At 48.1% G+C, this 20,394-nt stretch overlaps 2 protein-coding genes across 3 annotated transcripts in view; both read left to right on the top strand.

Moving 5' to 3' along the window:
* The first annotated feature begins 315 nt into the window (after positions 1-315).
* Positions 316-20,394, top strand: part of DHX34 (DExH-box helicase 34) — a 36,805-nt gene continuing 16,726 nt past the window's right edge. The window contains exons 1-4 of one of the 2 annotated variants that reach the window (XM_059903644.1): positions 316-404; positions 12,850-13,842; positions 16,262-16,573; positions 17,820-18,074. In XM_059903644.1, coding sequence (XP_059759627.1) covers positions 13,138-13,842; positions 16,262-16,573; positions 17,820-18,074 — 1,272 coding nt within the window. In that variant the 5' untranslated portion in view covers positions 316-404; positions 12,850-13,137. Of the gene's footprint in view, positions 405-9,886; positions 9,975-12,849; positions 13,843-16,261; positions 16,574-17,819; positions 18,075-20,394 lie in introns of those variants that run through there. The other variant, XM_059903643.1, reaches the window with a different exon arrangement.
* Positions 328-7,088, top strand: C5AR2 (complement C5a receptor 2). The gene is made up of 2 exons (XM_059903645.1): positions 328-404; positions 5,345-7,088. The coding sequence occupies exon 2, from the start codon at positions 5,360-5,362 to the stop codon at positions 6,371-6,373; it is 1,014 nt and encodes a 337-aa protein (XP_059759628.1). The 5' UTR covers positions 328-404; positions 5,345-5,359; the 3' UTR covers positions 6,374-7,088.

Genomic DNA, 20,394 nt, shown 5'->3' with positions numbered 1-20,394 from the left:
AGGTCACACCACATGTAGATCTGGCTTCCAGGAAGCTGGTGACATTGAGATTGTTGTTGTTGACACTGGGTCAACCCTCCACCCACCCGAGCCCTCTCCAGTCTCGCCTGCTGCCCAGTAATTTTGGGATGTGTGAGTCATGGGAAGAATCCAGGACAAACACACCCTGGGAGTAGGAAAAGGCCATTCCTGTTTTTCGCTGCTTAAGAGCATTGGCTGGGACCTGTGAGGTGACAGTGCCCCACGGAGTCCCCTAGGAGCCCTGGCAAACGGGACCAGCTTGCAGGAATCCGCTAACTGCCAGACTCGGGGGAGAGACTTCAGACTTCCCAGGTCCTGCTGTGGGCCTGGATCGTGCTCCCAAGTGGTGTTTGGCTAAACTGGGGACCATTCCTCAAGAGACGGTAAGGATGGAGGGAAGGAGGGAGGGAATGATGGTGTGTGTAGGGGGCATTTCCCAATCCTGGCCTTTTATTTTTATTTAAAATTTTTTTCATTTATTCATTTTTTAATCCTGGCCTTTTAGACTCATTATTTTCAGAATCTGGGAATCAGAACTAGAATTTCAGGAGTGGAATCTTATTGCCATTGCACTGGAATCCACATCAGAATCCCAGACTCTTGGAATCTACTTGGGCAGTCTAACAGAAAAAGCCTTTGTCAAATGGTCCCGTCCACGGCCACACTCAGGTGTGTAGGAAAACAGCCCTTCCCAAACCTGCAGCTTCTGGGGAATCCACCAAACAAGCCCTTTGACTCAGCGATTCCCCTTCTTGAGAAAGATCCTTTAACTTTATTTTCACATAGAACACACACACAGAAAAGTACGCACATGAGGCTTGAGCAGTTCTGCGTATCTCCACAAGCTGAGGACACCCAGGGAACCAGCATCCGGGTTAAGAAATAGCCCGAGCCCAGCCCCAGAGTTCCCTCCGCCTGCCCTCACTCCCCATCCCCATAGAATTCTTTTGCCCATTTTTGAACTTGAGGAGAAAGGGATCATTCAGTAAATTCTCCTGTGCGTTTACCTTTCTGTCCTCAACACCATATTTATGAAGTCCATCCACATTCTCGCATGTGGTTTGTTCATTCTCACTGTTTAGAATATTCCACGATATGTTTATTCATTCTCCTGTGAGTGAATATTTGGATGGTGTCCCATCTTGGGCCACTGGGAACATTCTGGTACATGTCTTTTGGTGAGCATATGCATGCTTCTCTGGGAAGGGGAAAGTTATCATATGTCTGGCTTTAGTAGATGCTCCCCACGGTTTCCCAGGGCAGAATTTCCAGCCAGACTGGCTGATACACAAACACATGTGTGCTTAGAGCATGCACAAGGGCCCTTGTGATCGCAAGGAACTGAAGTGGCCCCTCTGCTTCTCTGTGCCTCAGTTTCCCTCTTCATTCTTTTTGTTTGTTTGTTTTTAAACATTTAACACATTTTTTTAAAAGTATTTATTTATTTATTTATGGCTGTGTTGGGTCTTCGTTTCTGCGTGAGGGCTTTCTCCAGTTGCGGCGAGCGGGGGCCACTCTTCATCGTGGGGCGCGGGCCCCTCACTATCGCGGCCTGTCTTGTTGCAGAGCACAGGCTCCAGACGCGCAGGCTCAGTAATTGTGGCTCACGGGCCCAGCCGCTCCGCGGCACGTGGGATCCTCCCAGACCAGGGCCCGAACCTGTGTCCCCTGCATTGGCAGGCGGATTCTCAACCACTGCGCCACCAAGGAAGCCCTTTGTTTGTATTTTTAATGACAGTATCTTTATTGTTGATTTTCTGGCTGTAAAACAAATGCATTGTTTAAAAATATTAGAAGTTTAGTTACGTACTTTTCTCACAAAATAGTATTTCGTGCATGTATTTTCATGTTAATACATACATCATTACATACTGCGTTAAAAATAAAAATAAAATGATGGCATTTTTCAGCTTCTTCCATTAAAGGCAAAACTAACTTTTCTTTTCTTCCTTTCTTCCTTCCTCCCTCCCTCCCTCCCTCCCTCCCTTTCCTTCTTTTTTCTGTTGAAGTATAGTTAACTTACAATGTCGTTTTAGTTTCAAGTGTACAGCAAAGTGAGTCAGTTATACATACATATATATATATTCTTTTCAGATTCTCCCTCTTCATTCTTTTACTCAACTAATAAATATCAGCTAAGCACCTGCTGTGTGCCACATGCTACTCCAGGTGTCAGGGATACAGCAGAGCCCAAAGCAGGGAACAGCTGACACTCTGGAAAATGAGCATAATAATTGTACTTACCTTATAGGGTTGTTCTAAGGGGAATGCCTGGTACATGATAGAAGCTTGATAAATGTCATCTATTACCTGAATGCTTATAAAATCATAATAATGGTAATTGTTTTATCTATAGACGTACATATAGAAATATAATTTATTTGGTGTATAAAATAATAAGAAGAGAATAATGATACCCATGATGATCCTTAAATGTCCTTTAGTCTGAGGCTAGTTAATAAGCACAAAACGCCCAGCCCGTGGATTGATTTTGAAGTTATTGTGAAGAAAGGAGTGGGTGTGCCCGGATGGGGAAACAGATCTAAGACATTAAATTGAAAAGATTAAGAGACGGCACAGGGGGTGTTGAACTTTCCCATTTCTGTATAATGTATTAAAAGGGAAATACCATAGACCGACTGAGGTGCTTACACACAGAAAACTCAGATCTGAACCGGAATGAGCTGGAAAGGGCGGGGTCTCAGGGTGGGGGGAGAGGGTGTGTGTGTATCTCTGTACCAGTGGCTAACACACGGTCCAATGCTCACAACGGACTGGGCGGACTGGGCGCGGTGCTCAGCTCTTCACGCCTATTAACTTGAATTCTCGTAGCACCCTCCAAGGTGAGTATATTATTCTCATTTTGCAAATGAGGAAGCTGAGGCACAGAGAGGTTCAGTGGCTTGCCCAAGGCCACACAGTTGATGAGGGTTTGAATTTTTAAAACCTGCACACGTTTCACTCTAGTGATGAAAATAATATGAAAGCGGAGTGCCAAATTCCAAACACACACACACACACACACACACACACACACACACACACACACAATGACTTGGCCCCTTAGCATCTGCTTGGCAGGGAGGAGTGCCCCAACTTCCTCTCTGCCCTTCCTGTTGTATCAACTCCAGCTGGTGCTCTGGGCAGCGCCAGTCGGCCACAAAGAATCAGCAGAGAGCTGCAGGGTCAGGTTACTATGACATCATGGGGACATCACGGGGACCGGTCTACCATCTACCAAGTCCTTACTCTGTGCTACATGCTTTATACATATTAACTCTTCAAGGCCTCCCCAAACTGGTGAGGTAGGCTCACCTCCGTGACTCACTTCTCAGATGAGGAAACCCAGAGAGAGAAAGCCAACCGAAACTGCTCACCCAGAGTCACAGAGCCCAGTTCTGCTTAGGGTCACTGGCTGTCCTGCCTTCCGACTCTCCCGAACCTCAGATTTTTGGATGATGATGTTCTAGGGCCCAGAGTTCCAGAGTGGGACTAACACAGCTTGAAACTCAGGTCTGTTACTTGCTTAGCTGAGTCATCCTCAGTAAGTTCCTTAATTTCTCTGTGCCTCAGTTTTCTAATCTGCAGAATGGGTATAACAATGGTATGAAAATTAGAGGCTTGTAATAAGGACTAAATGATATAACATTTAAAGGGGCTTGGAGCAAGGCCTGGCACATAACACAAAGTCTCAATAGATGGTGGCTTATAGTAATAATAATAATATTAATAATAATAATAATAATAACAGTAATAATAGTTATGATTATCATTCCTCAGCACCCTCCCATGGCTCCCATTTCACGCAGAATAAAAGATAAAGAACTTACAATACCTATGTGGCCGCTGATATCTCTCTGTTTTTACCTCCCATCTACTCCACACTGGTGCCCTTGCTCTTCCTTGAACATGACCATCATGTGCCCACCTCAGGGCTTCTGCACTGGCTGTTCCCTCTGCCTGGAACTCTCTTCCCCCAGATCCCCACACAGCTCCCTCCCTCACCTCCTTTATGGCTTTGCTCAAATATCACCTTCTCAGAGAGGCCCTCCCTGACCCCTCATTTAAAATTCCAACATAGGGAATTAAAAATTCCCTGTGTGACTGTTTTTTTTTTTTTTGTCGTAGCACTGATCACCTTCTAAAATACTGTGTATTTTGCTTATTTGTTCCTGGACTGTCTGACTCCTCCCACCAGGATGTCAGCTCCAAAGGGAGAGAGGTTTTTGTTTGTCTTGGCCCCCGCTGTGCTTCTAGTGCCTGGAACATTAACTGTGCTGGAAGGATGGCTGGATGAATGAATGAATGAATTATAGAGAATTCAAAATTTTATTCCTCTTGTTTTCCTAACACTGTCATTACTTTTAAAAACTGCTCTAGTAGGATTCTAGAAATGTTCTGTTCCCCCCTCTGGGTGCCAGTGACACAGATGTGTTGGGGTGAAACTCAGTGGGTGTACCTGCATGATGTGTACACTTTGCCATCTGCATGTTTTACTATGATCTAGTTTACATTAAAAAAACCAAAGATGACAAAATTGCTTCAGAGGTACATTTTTGTTGTTGTTCCAAGATTCGAAAGTCCAGATGAGGAAGACATATTAACCTTTTCCCATCTTGATGGATATTCAGATTCCAATAGTTTAGATTCTAGAATTCCAGGTTACTAACGGGCTAGTGTTCTAACATTTTGATGCTCTAGAACTTCACTGTCCAATAAGGTAGCCACTAGCCACGTGTAGCTATTTAAATCAATTAAAATTAAATAAGATCGAAAATTCAGTTTCTCAGTCACACTGGCTGCCATTTCAAATACTCGGTAGCCACATGTGGCTGGCAGTTACTGTACTGGACAGTAGATATGGAACATTGTAATATTTTAGAATTCCAAGATGCTAGTAAGCTGATATTCTAGAATTCCAAGATGCTAATAAGCTGGGGTTCTAACACTAATATTCTAGAATTCCAGGAAGCTGATCAGCTGGGTTTCTAACACTGTAATATTCTAGAATTCCAGGAAGCTGATCAGCTGGCTTTCTAACACTGTAATATTCTAGAATTCCAGGATGCTAAGAAGTTGGGGTTCTAACACCGGAATATTTTAGAATTCCAAGATTCTTATGCGCTGGAGTTCTAACGTTGTTCTATTCCGGTTTCCAAGATGCTAATGCGCTGGGACCCCAGCCCAAGTCCCAGCCCATTAGCACCTTGGAATTCCAAGGATCTAGGATCCAGGATCGAGATGCTAGGATCCTAGCATGTAGGATTCCAAGGGCCTGAGAGTTTTTATCTCTGAGGTTTCATGCCGTTTCTCGCCCGTCCAGGTGTCTGGGGCTTGGATGGAGAACTCTTCTCTTGGCTATGAGTATGGGGATTACGGCGAGATTCCAGATCTCCCTGTGGACTGTGTTGGTGGCACCTGCGTCCCCATTGACCCCCTCCACGTGGCCCCACTCCTGCTGTATGCCGCCGTCTTCCTGGGGGGGTTGCCAGGCAATGCCATGGTGGCCTGGGTGACCTGGAAAGAGGCCCGCCGGAGGGTCGGTGCCACCTGGTTCCTCCACCTGGCCGTGGCGGACCTACTCTGCTGTTTGTCTCTCCCCATCCTAGCGGTGTCCGTCGCCCACGGGGGCCGTTGGCTGTATGGGGCCGTGGGCTGCCGGGCCCTGCCCGCCGTCATCCTGCTGTCCATGTACGCCAGCGTCCTCCTCCTGGCCACTCTAAGCGCTGACCTCTGCCTGCTGGCCTTCGGGCCCACCTGGTGGGGTGCAGCTGGGAGGGCGTGCAGGGTGCAGGTAGCCTGTGGGGCGTCCTGGACGCTGGCCTTGCTGCTCACCGTGCCCTCAGCCATCTACCGCCGGCTGCGTCAGGAGCATTTCCCACACCGGCTGGAGTGCGTGGTGGACTATGGTGGCTCGACCGTGGCCGAGAACTCAGTGACCGCCACCCGGTTTATTTTCGGCTTCCTGGGGCCGCTGGTGGTCGTGGCCAGCTGCCATGGTGCCCTCCTGTGCCGTGCTACCCGACACCGCTGGCCACTGGGCATGGCCGTTGTGGTAGGGTTTTTTGTCTGCTGGTCCCCCTACCACACGCTGGGGCTGGTACTCACCTTGGCTGCCCCACACTCCGTGCTCTTGGCCCGGGCCCTGCGGGCTGAACCCTTGGTCGTGGGCCTGGCCCTTGCTCACAGCTGTCTCAATCCCATGCTTTTCCTGTATTTCGGGCGGTCTCAACTCCGACAGTCTCTGGCAGCTTCATGTCGCTGGGCCCTGAAGGAGTCACAGAGCAATGATGAAAGTGTGGTCAGCAAGAAATCCACTGGCCAAGACCTGGTCTCAGAGATGGAAGTGTAAGCTAGAGGGAAATTGGTTTGTATCCTCCTATCCCACTTTACAAGACTGGCTTCAGGCATAGCTGGATCCAGGGGCTTAATGATATTGTCATTTATTCCTTGATTCATTCAACAAACATTCATTATGCCCCCTGCCATGTGCAGTGCAGATATAGGACATTTCCATCATTGCAGGAAGTTCTATTGGACAGGGCTGCTCTAGAATCTCACCTGCTCAGATCTTTTAAATCACATAGCAGTGACACCTTCACGTAGAGTCATTACTCCAGGATAGCACTTTACACATAGTTTCTCCTTTAAGGTAATTCTTACAACAACCCAGGCAGGCAGGGGGAGATGCTTCTTTTCATAAGCTGAGGCCCAGGGAGCAGAGGTCATTTGCCCAAGATCACACGCAAGGAAGTTATAGAGTTGAGGTTTGACCCCATGTTTACTTGACTCCAGTGCCCATGCTCTTGATCACCAAAATTTTCCTTCAATGCCTTGTTCAAATAATACTTCCTCCAGGAAGCTCTCCCTGATTCATCCCCCTCCCAGGGAGGAAGTAGTGTTCAGTTGTCCAAGTTTCTGGACCAAAAATTCCCAGCTAAACTGTAAATTTCCTAAGGACAGCATCTGGGCCAATTTAATTTCTGTCTCTCCTCCACCCATCCCAAGCCTTAAAAAGAGACAAACTATATTTGTCTATACCCTGTTTTTTTCCAACTAGATTGTGAGCTTCCCACTGGTGGAGATCTCTTTCTTTCTTTCTTTTTTTTCTGCCCATTTTAATTTTTTAATTTTTATTTTTTTGTGGGGGGGATCTCTTTCTTGCTATCTTTTTTTTTCTTTATCTGATACAGGGACACTTAGTAGGTTCTCAACAAGACACATTTTATTTTTTGATATTTTATTCAGAACTCTCACACATGAATTATTAAGACCAAGACTGCCTTGTAGAATGAATTATGTCCTGTGACAATTTATATAACTTCATGAAAAGTTGGGAGAAATCCTGCTGTTAATCCATTAGGGCCAGGTGCCATTTAGGAGAGTTCTTCTTTGATACATTTACAAAGAGTCTTTTCTGTTTTTTGGAATTTATTTTCCTTTCTTATTGCATCAGCCTTATTTTTTGTTAAGAAGAATCAATTTCATGAAAGCTTTCAGATGTATTTCTGTGGAATTTTCCATGGAAGTCCCTTAATCATTCAAAATAATCCTGTGGGCTTCCCCGGTGGCACAGTGGTTAAGAATCCACCTGCCAGTGCAGGAGACATGGGTTCGAGCCCTGGTCCGGGAAGATCCCACATGCTGCAGAGCACCTAAGCCTGTGCACCGCAACTACTGAGCCTGTGCTCTAGAGCCCACAAGCCATAACTACTGAGCCCGCGTGCCACAGCTACTGAAGCCCATGTGCCTAGGGCCCATGCTCTGCAACAAGAGAAGCCACCGCAATGAGAAGCCCGTGCACCACGGTGAAGAGTAGCCCCCACTCGTCCCAACTAGAGAAAAGCCCGCGCACAGCAACGAAGACCCAACACAGCCAAAATAAATAAATAAATTTATTAAAAAAAGAAAAATCCTGCTTTTTGTTTGTTGTAACTTCCCCGTTTTGTTCTCAAGTTTGTTGCTTTGTTTTTGTTTATTGTTAGCATGGATATATCGAGTTCCTTAGGTTTTCGAAGAACCAGGTCTTAATAGTTTTTCCAAGACCTAGTTTCAAGTTTGCTGCTCAATCTTAGTGTCGGTAGTTTGTGATTTTCTTCCTGATTTCATATTTGTTGTTTACTTCCTCCCATTTTCCTTTTTTTAAAAAAAACTGTAGTTCTCTTTTGTACATTTTAAGCAGATGTTAGTCAATTTCTTCCTCTTCTTTTTTTGATAATGACGCAAGAATTGACCTATGTTCAAACTGTTTCCCAAGGGTTTGATAGTTACATGCAACTTTCCACTTGACATCCCAACTCAATGAACAATAAATAACTCAATATGCTCAAAATGGAACTCTGGATTTTCTCTCTCAGCCATCCTCCTGCATCTTCCCCATCTCAGTTGATGGCAACTCCGTATTTCCAGGAGCTCAGGCCAAGAACTTTGGGGTCTTCCCTGCCGTCTCTCTCTCACATTCCATGGCCAATCTGGCAGCCAATCCTGCAGATTCTATCTTAAAATATCCATCTTCTCTGCCATCATCCTGGTCCAGCCACCTATTGCAGTAGCTTCCTCTCTGGTCCCCTTTTCTCATCTTGATTCCCTATAGTCTGTTCCTCACATGGGAGCCAGAGGATTCTGTTACAATCTAAGTCACATGGAACTCTGCCCAAGGAGCCCATCTCACTCAGATTGGAAGCCAAAGTCCTCACTTTGGTGTGTACGATCTAACCTCTTCCTCTCTCCCTACTATTCCCCTATGCTTCATCCAGTCACACAAACCTGCTTGCTGGCCCTTGAACCCTCCAAGTTTGTGGTAATCTCAGTCTTTGCCTCTGGGGCTTCCTCTACCTAGAAGGTGCCTGCCCAGGGATCCCCATGGCTTGCAGCCCCACTATTTTCAGCTCTCTGCTCAAATGCTACTTTCTGGGAGATGTCTTCTCTGACTGTCACTGGGCCAACGAGCATCACTCCTTGCCCCTTCCCTGCTTTGTTTTTCTCCGTAGAGGATGCAGTTCTGCTTGACAGTCTATGTATTTTAATCTATGTGTCTGTCTCCCCCACCAAATATGAGCTCCTTTGTTTTGTCCATTTCTGTATCCTCAGTGCCTAGAACTGATTCCAGAAATGAAGGTTGTACCTCCTTAACTGCAAAGTTATCCAAAGGTAAGAGGAGAATGACAGGAAGGATATAAAAAAAAAAAAAAAAAAAAAAGAAAGATCTAACATTTATGAAGCGCCTATATGTACAGTAGTGAAAAAAGTTTATGTACCTTATGTATACTTTTGCATTTATTTTTCCCAACGATCTTGAAAAGTAGGTATTATACTCGTGTTATAAATAGGGAAACTGAGGCTCAGTGCTGCAATGACTGGCCCATCTAGGACTAAAGAGGACTGACTTTTCTCGTTCATTTAGTCATTCATTCAACAAACATTTAACGACTATCTAATCCCTATGGTTGTCGCTGGAAAACATAGGACCTTCAAGACAGAAAGCTGGGAAGTTGAGTTGTATTATTCATTAGTGAGTTGATAGCGTGAATTATACATTGATAGAATTATGTACTAATAATTATGAATCATAATAAGTAAATAACGGGACTGTTTTAATAGTGTCTGGGCTCCGGCCAGCTTCCTAGTTCGGCTAAAACCCCAGCGTCCGGGCGATCCCCAGCTGCAAGTACTAGCTGTTCTAGCGCAAGGTAGAGCAAGTCTCCACCGTCACGCCTCCACCGACCCCTAGAGGGCGCAGCGTCACCCGAGGCTCCGGCCGAAGCGAGGCGGGGCCTGAGCGTGCTGTACGCAGGCGCAGAGAGAGTCTTGGGCGTCCGCAGCTGCTCACTGGTTCATGTCTACAGTGGGGCGGGGCTGGGCTGTGAGGATGGCGTGCGCAGGCGCAGGACCGGTTTCGGGCTCGTGAGGGATCCTGCGGTCCGGAAGTTGACGCGTTCGCGGCGGTTAACGAGGTGAGGGGGTGGGGCGGCTGCGCAAGGCGGTGGCGGCGGGGACCGGAGTCCGATCGGGTCCGGGAACATGTTGGGAGCGAGCTGAGGGGGGGAGGGAAATCCCGAGATGAGGCAGTGTGTTGGAGGAGGCCGAGCAGCCGGGAGAAACAGACCGAGGTGGAGCCTGAGCGTTCCTGAGAGAACCTGAGGGTCAGAGAGGCTGAAAGAAATGGAGGCACGGAAAGAAGCTTCGAGAAACTGGGGGACCGAGAGACGGGGAGGTTGAGAGAGGAGGGAAGCTGAAGACTGGAGAGGTCGAGGGCAAGAGGCTGATGGGTCCTACCGAGAGAGGCTCAGAGGGACTACGAGAGAAATGTGATCGCACCGGGAACTTGGGAAGTGGAGGGAAACGTAGAAAGATGAGAGTGGAAAACGAGGGTTGCGAGAAAAGTGTGTATATGTGTGTATGATGTGTATGTATGCATATAAATATATATGAGTGATTTAGAATAGTACCTGATACATGTGTCAGCCCGAAGTAAATGTTAGCTTTGTTAAAGCTTCAGACAACTGAGTGACACAATTTTAGGGAGAAGTGGAGAGAAATGAGAGAGTCAGGATGGAGGAAGAGAGTGATGGAGAGAGACGAAAACGGAGAGTCAGAAAAAAAGATTCAAACAGAAAATGAGACAGTCAGATGGAAAACTGAAGTGGAGTGGCGTCGAATGGACAGTTCGAGAAAGACAGTTGGAGAGAAAATCAGACTAAAGAACAGAATCAGAATGGGAGCACATTAGATAAATGAAAAGAGATGGGACCAGGCAAGGAAAGGGAAGAGAGATGAGGGTGGTGAGCAAGATGGACCAAGAAAGACAAGAGACCTGAAGACGGAGAGCCGGACAGGAGAGAAATAGGGAAGCAGAGAAAACCTGGAAAAGCCTTAAGCCTAGGAGACACAGGCCCAGAGACCAAGAGATGGTCCGAGACACAGTTACAGAGAAACTAGTAGATCCAAGAAGTCTAAAAGGTAGTCTTAAGAGAATGGATTCCTTGAGAGTCATGAGGGTGCTCTCAGTCTGGCCCACGTGCAAGGATAGGCAGTCAGCAGTCTGGGAGGAATGCTCTCCTCCATCTAATTGTCCCTGCCTTTTTCTGAGGAACACTGGCTCAGCGTCACGGCAGTCTTCCAAGGCCTTTTCCTTCCCTTCCAGAACAGGAATTCCCTCTGAAGGTGCTGTGGCATCACGCAGCCCAGGTGTTTACCAGGAAGTGATGTGCACTCCCCAGACATCCCCACACGTGGCTACATCCCCACACGTGGCTACTGCTTCTGTGGGAAGCAGCTCTGCCAGTTCTCAAGTTCTTCAGCTGAAACCCTCCCCTGGCTCTAATAACTCCCAGGGTTGGTCTGGGTCCCTCTGAGGCTACAGAGATGGAACCTCTGGACTCTTCTGTGATGGCCCTCAGAGACTGAAGGCAGAGTAGGTGAAAGCACTGCTAATGAACCAAGGTGAATTGTGGCCATTTGAGTGTAAATTTTTTGCCCAGGTTATATGCCCGTGGTTCCTCTCACTGTTTTCGCTATTAGTCATGGTGCAGAGAAAGCACTGGACTTGTGTACCAGTTACCTGTTTAGCTTCTCTGTGCCAGGCTAGGTGATAAACATTGCAGTGTTTTGAGATGGGTATCGTCCCCATGTTATAGATGAAGAAAACCGCAAAGGGTTTAATTTGCCAGTGGTCACACATCTGATAAATGATAAAGCTGCGATTCAAACCCAGATCTGCCTGACCATGAAGTCTTTACCATGGAAGTCTCGGGACCCTTTTAAGATCATAAACTCTTTTAAGAATCTGAGTGATGGGCTTCCCTCCAGAAAATTGCACATACGAGGGGATGTGCTTTGTTAGTTAGGACTTATGCAGCTAAGAGTCAGAAACCAAACCTTAAGAAGAAGACATTTTCTTGTGTAGCCATGAAGTGGAGGGTTGGAGGGAACTAAGCCTCAGGCACTAAACGATGATGCCAAGCTTCTCCCCGTCCCTCTTCCACTTCTCTCCTTGTAGTTGCTCGCTGACCATCCTGTGTGTGCCTCATTGTGCCCACGTGCAGGCTTTTCTGTAGGATAGATTTCTAGGAAAGACTATTTAAGAGCTACTGCAGACAAATCCCTGTTTATATTGTCCTTGCTTAGCCACAGTAAATAAGCTTTTCTCTCCTAATAACAGTGTAAATTCCAGGGAAAGGCCCTGATTGGCCCTCCTCGGGCCAATGTGTCCACTCCTCAGACCAGTCACTGGTTAAAGGGGGAGTAGGCTACTGTGATTGGCCAGGCCTTTGTCACTTGCCCAACCCGTAGGAATTCTCTTAACTTAAAGGCAGTGGGAACCATGTGGATTCCAACAAGGGCTGCTCTCCAAAGGAAAGTGCATACGTTTTTCTGAAAAAAAAAAAAAAAAAAAGAAGTGCCGGGCAGGCAAAAACAAAACATACATAATGCAACACTTGCAAAACTGTGCACTTGATTTCAAAGGGTTCCCAGGGGTCCTGAAACTCAGTGGACCACAACTCTCTCATGTTATTACCTCTCAGGACCACGTTCTGCTGTTGACTGGCCACATGACTTTCCTTCCTTCAGGTCAAACATTCCCTCATCCGGGGATCCTTCCCTGACTCTCTAGCATGGTCAAGGAAGGCTGCCGCAGCCCCCTGGGCTTCCTTTACCGCAGCCTCCATCTCGGGATTGTCCAGTCTGGCGAAATGACCACCTGTGGGACTCCGTGCTCCTACTCATTGCTGACCCTCCCCCTAGTCCGGTGCTTGCGAAACAGCGGGCTCTCTGTAAATGCTTCTAAAAATGAATGAATGTCCTCTCTTCTCTCCCGCAAACATTCAGGGCCCGAAATCCCAGGATGAACTTGTGTCCATCCCAGAGCTCACCACAGGAGTCATGAGGTGCCCTGCGTGTCACCAGCTTGACCCAGGCCGCAGGCCGTTTACTCTGCCAGCACCTGCCGTGATCCTATCCCACCCCCGAGGAGGAAATTAGCTCCTTGAAGGGAAAGTGCTTCCTTATTGCAGGCACTGGCCTCTCACCGCGGGAGGTGGGGAATGGCTGAGAATATCTGGTCCAGGTGATCAGAACTGAGGCCAGTTTTGTGACAACACTGGGATTAGCCACGGCATGCCGCCTCCCAGAACAAGGGAGGGCAGGGGTCCCCGAGACCGACCCCCGGCTCCCCATCAGGAAGAGGACCCAGAGAAATGGGACTGGAATTGTCCAGAGACACGTCGCCTCTTCGAGGACGCCTTCTTCGGTGATGAGGATTATATCCGGCAGGGTTCTGAGGAGTGCCAGAAGTTCTGGACCTTCTTTGAACGCTTGCAGAGATTCCAGAATCTCAAGACCGCCAGCAAGGAGGAGAAAGACTCTAGGCATCGCAAGCACAGCATCCCGGCACTGGCCGACCTACCTCGCGCTTACGACCCACGCTACCGCATCAACCTCTCCGTCCTTGGCCCCGACACTCGGCGCTCTCGGGGGCTAGGCAGGCGCCTGGCCCCGGAGAGAGTGTCTGAGTTCCGCCAGGCCCTGCTGCACTACCTGGACTTTGGCCAGAAGCAGGCGTTTGGGCGGCTGGCCAAACTGCAGCGTGAGCGCGTGGCGCTGCCCATTGCCCAGTACGGGGACCGCATCCTGCAGACGCTGAAGGAGCACCAGGTGGTGGTGGTGGCAGGTGACACGGGCTGCGGCAAGTCCACTCAGGTGCCCCAGTACCTGCTGGCCGCTGGCTTCAGTCACGTGGCATGCACCCAGCCCCGGCGAATCGCCTGCATCTCACTGGCCAAGCGGGTTGGCTTTGAGAGCCTCAGTCAGTATGGCTCACAGGTGAGTGGGACAGAACAGGTTTCCGGTTTTTCCCAGTGACCTTGCGGAATAAGTTGGTTGCCCTATGGCAGTATTGTTACGAAAGCACTTACCCTTTGACCCAGTGATGATTCTTCTAGAAATTTATCTATCAGTTGGCCTGGAGATGGTCCAAATGACAGAGGCGCTAACATTACCCAGTGTAGCGCTTTAACAGTCAAAAATCGGAAATGCCTCGGTGTTCATCAGTCTTCCTCTAGGCAGTCACAAAAAAGAATGAGGATGCTTCCTACTAAGGAGTTCTAGGGTTCTAATCCTGGCTCGGCCACTTAAACATTTTTGTTATTGAAGTTATCATACTCTCAATACAGAAGAATGCACGTATCATACGTATATAACTCTGTGAATTTTCATAAGTTGACTGCATTTTTGTGACTAGCACTCAGGTAAAAAAATCAAACTTACCAGCACCCCAGAAACCTTCTCGTTTCGCCTCCCAGTTACTGCCTTGAGGCCTCAAGAGTCATCACTATTCTTAGGGATAGATTGTCATTTTAGTGCTAGATTATCAGACCTGCGTTAGTGATAGAATGTCACAGATTATTTTCTCCTCTTTTTCTTACTTTTTTGAAAATTTATTTATTTATTTGTTTGTTTGTTTTGGCTGTGCTGGGTCTTAGTTGCGGCACGCGGGATCTTTTAGTTGCAGCGTGTGGACTTCTTAGTCTCAGCATGCACGCGGGATCTAGTTCCCCGACCGGGGATTGAACCGGGGCCCCCTGCATTGGGAGCACAGTCTTACCCACTGGACCGCCAGGGAAGTCCCTCTTTTTCTTACTTTTTATAAATGGAATCAAAAAGTATGTTCTCTTGCTCACTATTGCCAATTATGGCCTCTGTTGCTCAGTATTAGTTTTGTGAGACTCACCTATAGTATTATCATGTAGATGTACACCATTCATTCACACTGTTGTATGGTATTCCACTGTGAAGGCACCACAGGTATTAGTTCCTTTTACTGTTGATGGGAACTGGGGAGAGTTCTAGTTTTAGGCTCTTGTGAATGGTACCACTATGAACATTCTATAACATGCCCTTTGGTGTGTTTTGGTACGTATTTCTGTTGGGTATATATCTAAGAGTAGGATCACTGGGTCATACCAATACTTGTTATGGTTAATCATTTTCATTTTAGATTTTCCAGTGGGTCTGTAGTGATACCACATTTTAATTTGCATTGTGAGTTTTGTTTTGTTTTGGCTGCGTTGGGTAGTAGTTGTGGCATGCAGGATCTTTGTTGAGGCATGCAGGATCTTTCCTTGTGGCGCGCGTGCTTCTCTCTAGTTGTGGCATGCAGGTTTTTCTCTCTCTAGTTGTGGCGAGAGGGCTTAGTTGCCCCGCGGCATGTGGGATCTTAGTTACCCGACCAGGGATCGAACCCGTGTCCCCTGCATTGGAAGGCGGATTCTTTACCCCTGGACCACCAGGGAAGTCCCTGCATTGTGAGTTTTAATTTGTGTTTCCTTGATGACTAAGGACGTTGAGTGCCTTTTCATGTATGTATTAGCCATTTGGAGATCCTCTTTTGTGAAGGGTCTGTTCAAGTCTTTTTCCCATTTCACTTTTGTGTTTTCTGTGCTTTTGTTCTTGATTTATATGTCTTTATAGAATCTGGATATGAGGCCTTTGTGGAATTTATGTATTGTAAATCTTGTCTTCTATTCTGTGAGTTTCCTTTCATTTTCTGAATGGTGTCTTTTGATGATGGTGTCTTTTCATTTAAATATAATACAGTCTGTCATTTTCTTTTCATGGTTGCCACTCTTTGGGTTCTGTGTAAGGAATTTTTGCATACTTTAGGGTCATGAAGATGTTCTGTTTTTTTCTAAAAACCTTTACATTTGGGACTGTAATTCATCTGAAATCAATGTGTGTATGATGTGAAGTAGGGGTTAAGATACATTTCCTCTCAATAACACTTTTTAGCGGTTTTACTTTGGATGACTGGTGTCAGTTTCTCCATTTCTGAGGTGAGGGTAATACTAGCGCTTATATTGTGTGGTAGTTGTGAGGATGAAGTGAGTTGATATACATAAAGATTTAAAGTAGTTCCTGATACATAGAAAGGACTCAAAGAAAGGTTAAGCATTACTATTATAATTAATTAGTATCATACATCAGGCTCTGTGCCAAGTACTGTATGTGCATTAGCACGTGTAATTCTCACAGCATCTAGGAGGAAAAAATATGCATCTGTGGGATGGAATTTCCCAAGTCAACAGCACTAAGTGGCAGAGGTGGCACTTGAACCCAAACCTGTTGGACTCCAGAGTCTGATGTGGGACATTTGCTCAGATTTTCAGTTTGGGGAGGGCGAGGGGCTGTGGCCCAGGCCCAGGTCCTCTCCTGACCACACGCTCCCACTGCCCCCCACCCCCAGGTCGGCTACCAGATCCGTTTTGAGAGCACACGCTCGGCGGCCACCAAGATCGTGTTCCTGACAGTGGGGCTGCTCCTGAGGCAAATCCAGCGGGAGCCCAGCCTGCCGCAGTACCAGGTCCTGATCGTGGATGAAGTCCACGAGCGGCACCTCCACAACGACTTCCTCCTGGGTATCCTCCGGCGCCTGCTGCCCCAGCGACCTGACCTCAAGGTCATCCTCATGTCCGCCACCATCAACATCTCGCTCTTTTCCAGCTACTTCGGCAATGCCCCCGTGGTACAGGTGCCCGGGAGGCTCTTCCCCATCACGGTCGGTGCCCCCCTCCCCCCTCCCCAGACTTCCCACCTGGTCTCTGGCCACCCTGGACATGTCCCTTCTCTTCTCTCCTTCTCTGTTTCCCATCTCTTTGATTAATGATGTTCTCTCTCTCTGTTTTTTAAAGTTGCTGTTTTTGGAGCATTTACAGTGTGCTGAATAGAGTGCTAAGTGCTTGTTAGAGGAGACCCCAAAATTTAAAGGCTGAAATAACATAGAAATAAATTTTTCTTATATAACCCAAGCCAGCCAAGTGCGGCTGGTCCAGGCTGATGGGCAGCTCTGTTCTACGTGGTCATTCAGGGACCCAGGCTCCTCTTTTCTCATTGCTCTACCATCTCATAGGGCAGGGTTTCTCAGACTCAGCGCTTTTGACATTTGGGTCTGGATAATTCTTGGCTGCCCTGTGCATTACAGGGTGTTTAGCAGTATCTCAGAAGTGGCAGAGCCAGGACTTGAATCCCACTCACAGACAGACATGGCCCTGTGCTTGATAGCTTCTGTTTGCCCTTCCAGATCTCCTTGTCCCTTCCCCACCTTCCTGTCTTCCCTGGGAGGCACAAACGGACCCCTTTCCCCTCTGCCTTCTGGTTGACCAGTGGGAAAAGGAGAGTCAGCCCCCTCCCCCGAGGTCTCCAGTGAACTGTGACCCTCACCCGAAGTCACAGCTCCTTTTCGAGATGTCTCTCCACACAGCTCTCTCCTTTATGGTTTTGATAACCACTACTTCCTCTTGTTTTTGGGCCCAGGAATTGCTAAGAGCTCTGAGGTTCCTAGCACCAGGAGATGCACTGTCCCTTGTGGTTTCTGGGTCTAAATGCCCATCAGTCTGTCTTCTAAGTAGCCATTAGAAACAGTGAGGATGCTTTCAGAGAAGTGATTTCTAGAGTTTTAATCCCAACTCTGCCCCTTAAAATTTTGTTCTTGTTGGAGTTACACTCTGGATACAAAATAGTACCCATATCACAAGTGTACCGCTCAATTAATTATCACAAATTAAATACCTGTGTAGAGCCAGCACCCGGATTAAAAAACATGAACATTACCAGCACCCCAGAAACCTTCCAATTACCTTGATACTTTGACCTTTTATTACATCCTCCTCAAATGATCGTCTTTGAGTGTGCTGTCTGCTGCCTGACTGATCTGTGTCTTCTCTGTCAGCCTGTGACCTCCCCGCCCCGTTGCTCGGGAGCTGGAGTGACAAGGTATGCTCCTGCCTGGGGCTGTCTCCTCACAGGTCGTGTACCAGCCGCAGGAGGCCGAGCCGACAACATCCAAGTCGGAGAAGCTGGACCCGCGGCCCTTCCTCAGGGTGCTGGAGGCCATTGACAATAAGTACCCACCCGAGGAGCGGGGTGACCTCTTGGTCTTCCTCAGTGGCATGGCGGAGATCAGCGCCGTGCTCGAGGCCGCCCAGACCTACGCCAGCCACACCCAGCGCTGGGCGGTGCTGCCGCTGCACAGTGCCCTCTCTGTGGCCGACCAGGACAAGGTGGCGCGTGCAGCCAGGCCGTGTGGGGCAGATGCGGGTCTAGGAGGGGTTGAGGGCGGCTAATGCAGGACTGATGTGACCCCACAAGCCAGGGCTGTGGGCTGCAGAGGGGCTGCTCCCATCTTTGAGTTCCTGATGAGGTGGGAGGCATTGGAGCTGAGCTTTGGAGGACAAGGAGGGTTTTGAGTAGGAGAAGAGGGAGGAAGGCAGTCCAGGTGGGGGGGAACCAGCTTGAGCAAAGGCCTGGAGGTGGGAACCTGTGAGTGGGGTGTGGGGAAAGGTGAAGAGACCGCCTGGTTGGAATGGAAGGGTGCTGGGAGAGAGGCCTTTGGGTCACTGTCTCAGTTATTGATTGCCGTGTAACAAATTACCCCCAAACCTAGCAGCACGTTTACTGTTACATTCATTATCTCACATAGTTTCTGTAGATCAGAAATCTGGGAGGAGCTTAGCTGGATGGTTCTGGCTCAGGGACTCTCATGAGGTTGCAGTCAGATGTCAGCTGGGGATGCTCTCATCTGAAGGCTTAACTGGGGCTGGAGGATTATCTTGTCAGATGGAGCTGGCTGTTGGCTGGGGGCCTCTCTAGGGGGCTGTTTGAGTGGCCTCACAATATGGTGGCTGGCTCTTCCCAAGAGACCAAAGTAGAAGCCACAACATCTTTTATGACCTAGCTTTGGAAATCACAAACCATCATTTCTAAAAATGATGAAAACAGTATCCCTTAGTTTTTTTGGTTTTGGTTTTTTGTTTTTTTTTAAATTCCCAGATAGTAGATAGTTTTATTTTATTTATTTATTTTTATTTATTTTTAAATTTTTAAATTTTATTTATTTTTGGCTGCGTTGGGTCTTCATTGCTGCACACGGGCTTTCTCTAGCTGTGGCGAGTGGGGGCTACTGTTTGTTGCAGTGTGTGGGCTTCTCATTGCGGTGGCTTCTCTTGTTGCGGAGCACGGGCTGTAGGCACATGGGCTTCAGTAGTTGTGGCTTGCGGGCTCTAGAGCACAGGCTCAGTAGTTGTGGCGCACGGGCTTAGTTGCTCTGCGGCATGTGGGACCTTCCTGGACCAGGGCTCAAACCCGTGTCCCCTGCATTGGCAGGTGGATTCCTAACCACTGCGCCACCAGGGAAGCCCTATCCCTTAGTTTTTAACCTGGTCTGCCCTGTTCAGGGGGAAGGTACTGGGTTAGGGTGTGAATCCCGGGAGTTGAGACTCCCCCAGGCTGTCCTGGAGGCTGACTGCCATAATCACCTCCGGAAGAATCCCTTCAGGTCAGACTTGGTTGTTTAGTGATTTAAGAAACAACCTTTGAGCACCTCCTTAGTGCCCCCCTTGCTCCCAGGGGCCTCTTTGGGACACAGTGGGAGCTGAGATATGGTTCTTCCCCTCAAGCTGCTGGTCTGCTGAGGGGGGATAGACAAGTAATTGACAATCCCCCAAGTGGTAGAGGAGAACTCTGGATACTCTGAGAGCAGAGTCTTGTTGGATTCAGGAAAGGCTTCCTGGAGGAAGGGACTCTGCACGTGGAGACCTGAGAAAGCCCCATTCTAGGAAGGGGGTAAGGAGAAGCGTGTCCCAGCTGAAGTGTGTGGAGCACTTGTTTTGTGCTGGGCGGAGTCCTGAGCTCTGTGTACTCGTTGCCTCTGATCTTCACAGCCGCCCTGTCTGCCAGGTCCTGTTGTCCCCATTCAACAGATACAGAAACTGAGGTGTAGGCACTTATGCAAAGTCACATAATTGGCAGAGCCAGGCCGTAGAACTTGGTAATTTGGTACCAGAGCCCATACTCTTAACCAGAGGTTGGCAGACTTTCTGTGAAGAGGGCAAATTTTTAGGTTTTATGGGCTCTATGGTCTCTGTCGTAACTACTCTACTATTACAGGTAGAAAGCAGCTGTAGACTGACCTGGTGAGGCTGTGTTCCATTAAAACTTGATTTACAAAAACAGGTGGCAGGGTGGATTTGGCCTGCAGGCTGCAGTTGCTGACAGCCACTCTTAACCACTGTGCTTGGCTGTCTCTTGGGTCCATGAGAAGGGCTTGTGCAAAGGGCCTGGGGTGAGAGAAAGATGGGACAGCTGGGAAACTGCACTCAAAGTGGCTGGGTCCAGATTGTGAAGGGGAATTCAGGAGAGATGGGACTGGAGAGGTGGGCAGGGTTAGACCACCAGGGACCTTGAAGACCCAGTGTGGTGGTGGGCTTTGTCCTGAGGGCACTGGGGGGGGGGGTCATGGGAAGGTTCTGAGCAAGGTGGCGGGCAGTGCCAGTTTGTGCTTTAGCAGATCCCTCTGCTGCATGTGAAGGCTGGATGGGAGGG

Source organism: Balaenoptera ricei, chromosome 19, assembly GCF_028023285.1.
Source record: "Balaenoptera ricei isolate mBalRic1 chromosome 19, mBalRic1.hap2, whole genome shotgun sequence".
Lineage (NCBI taxonomy): Eukaryota > Metazoa > Chordata > Mammalia > Artiodactyla > Balaenopteridae > Balaenoptera > Balaenoptera ricei.
The sequence above is the reverse complement of the archived record's forward strand: the minus strand, read 5'-3'. Positions and strand labels throughout refer to the sequence as shown.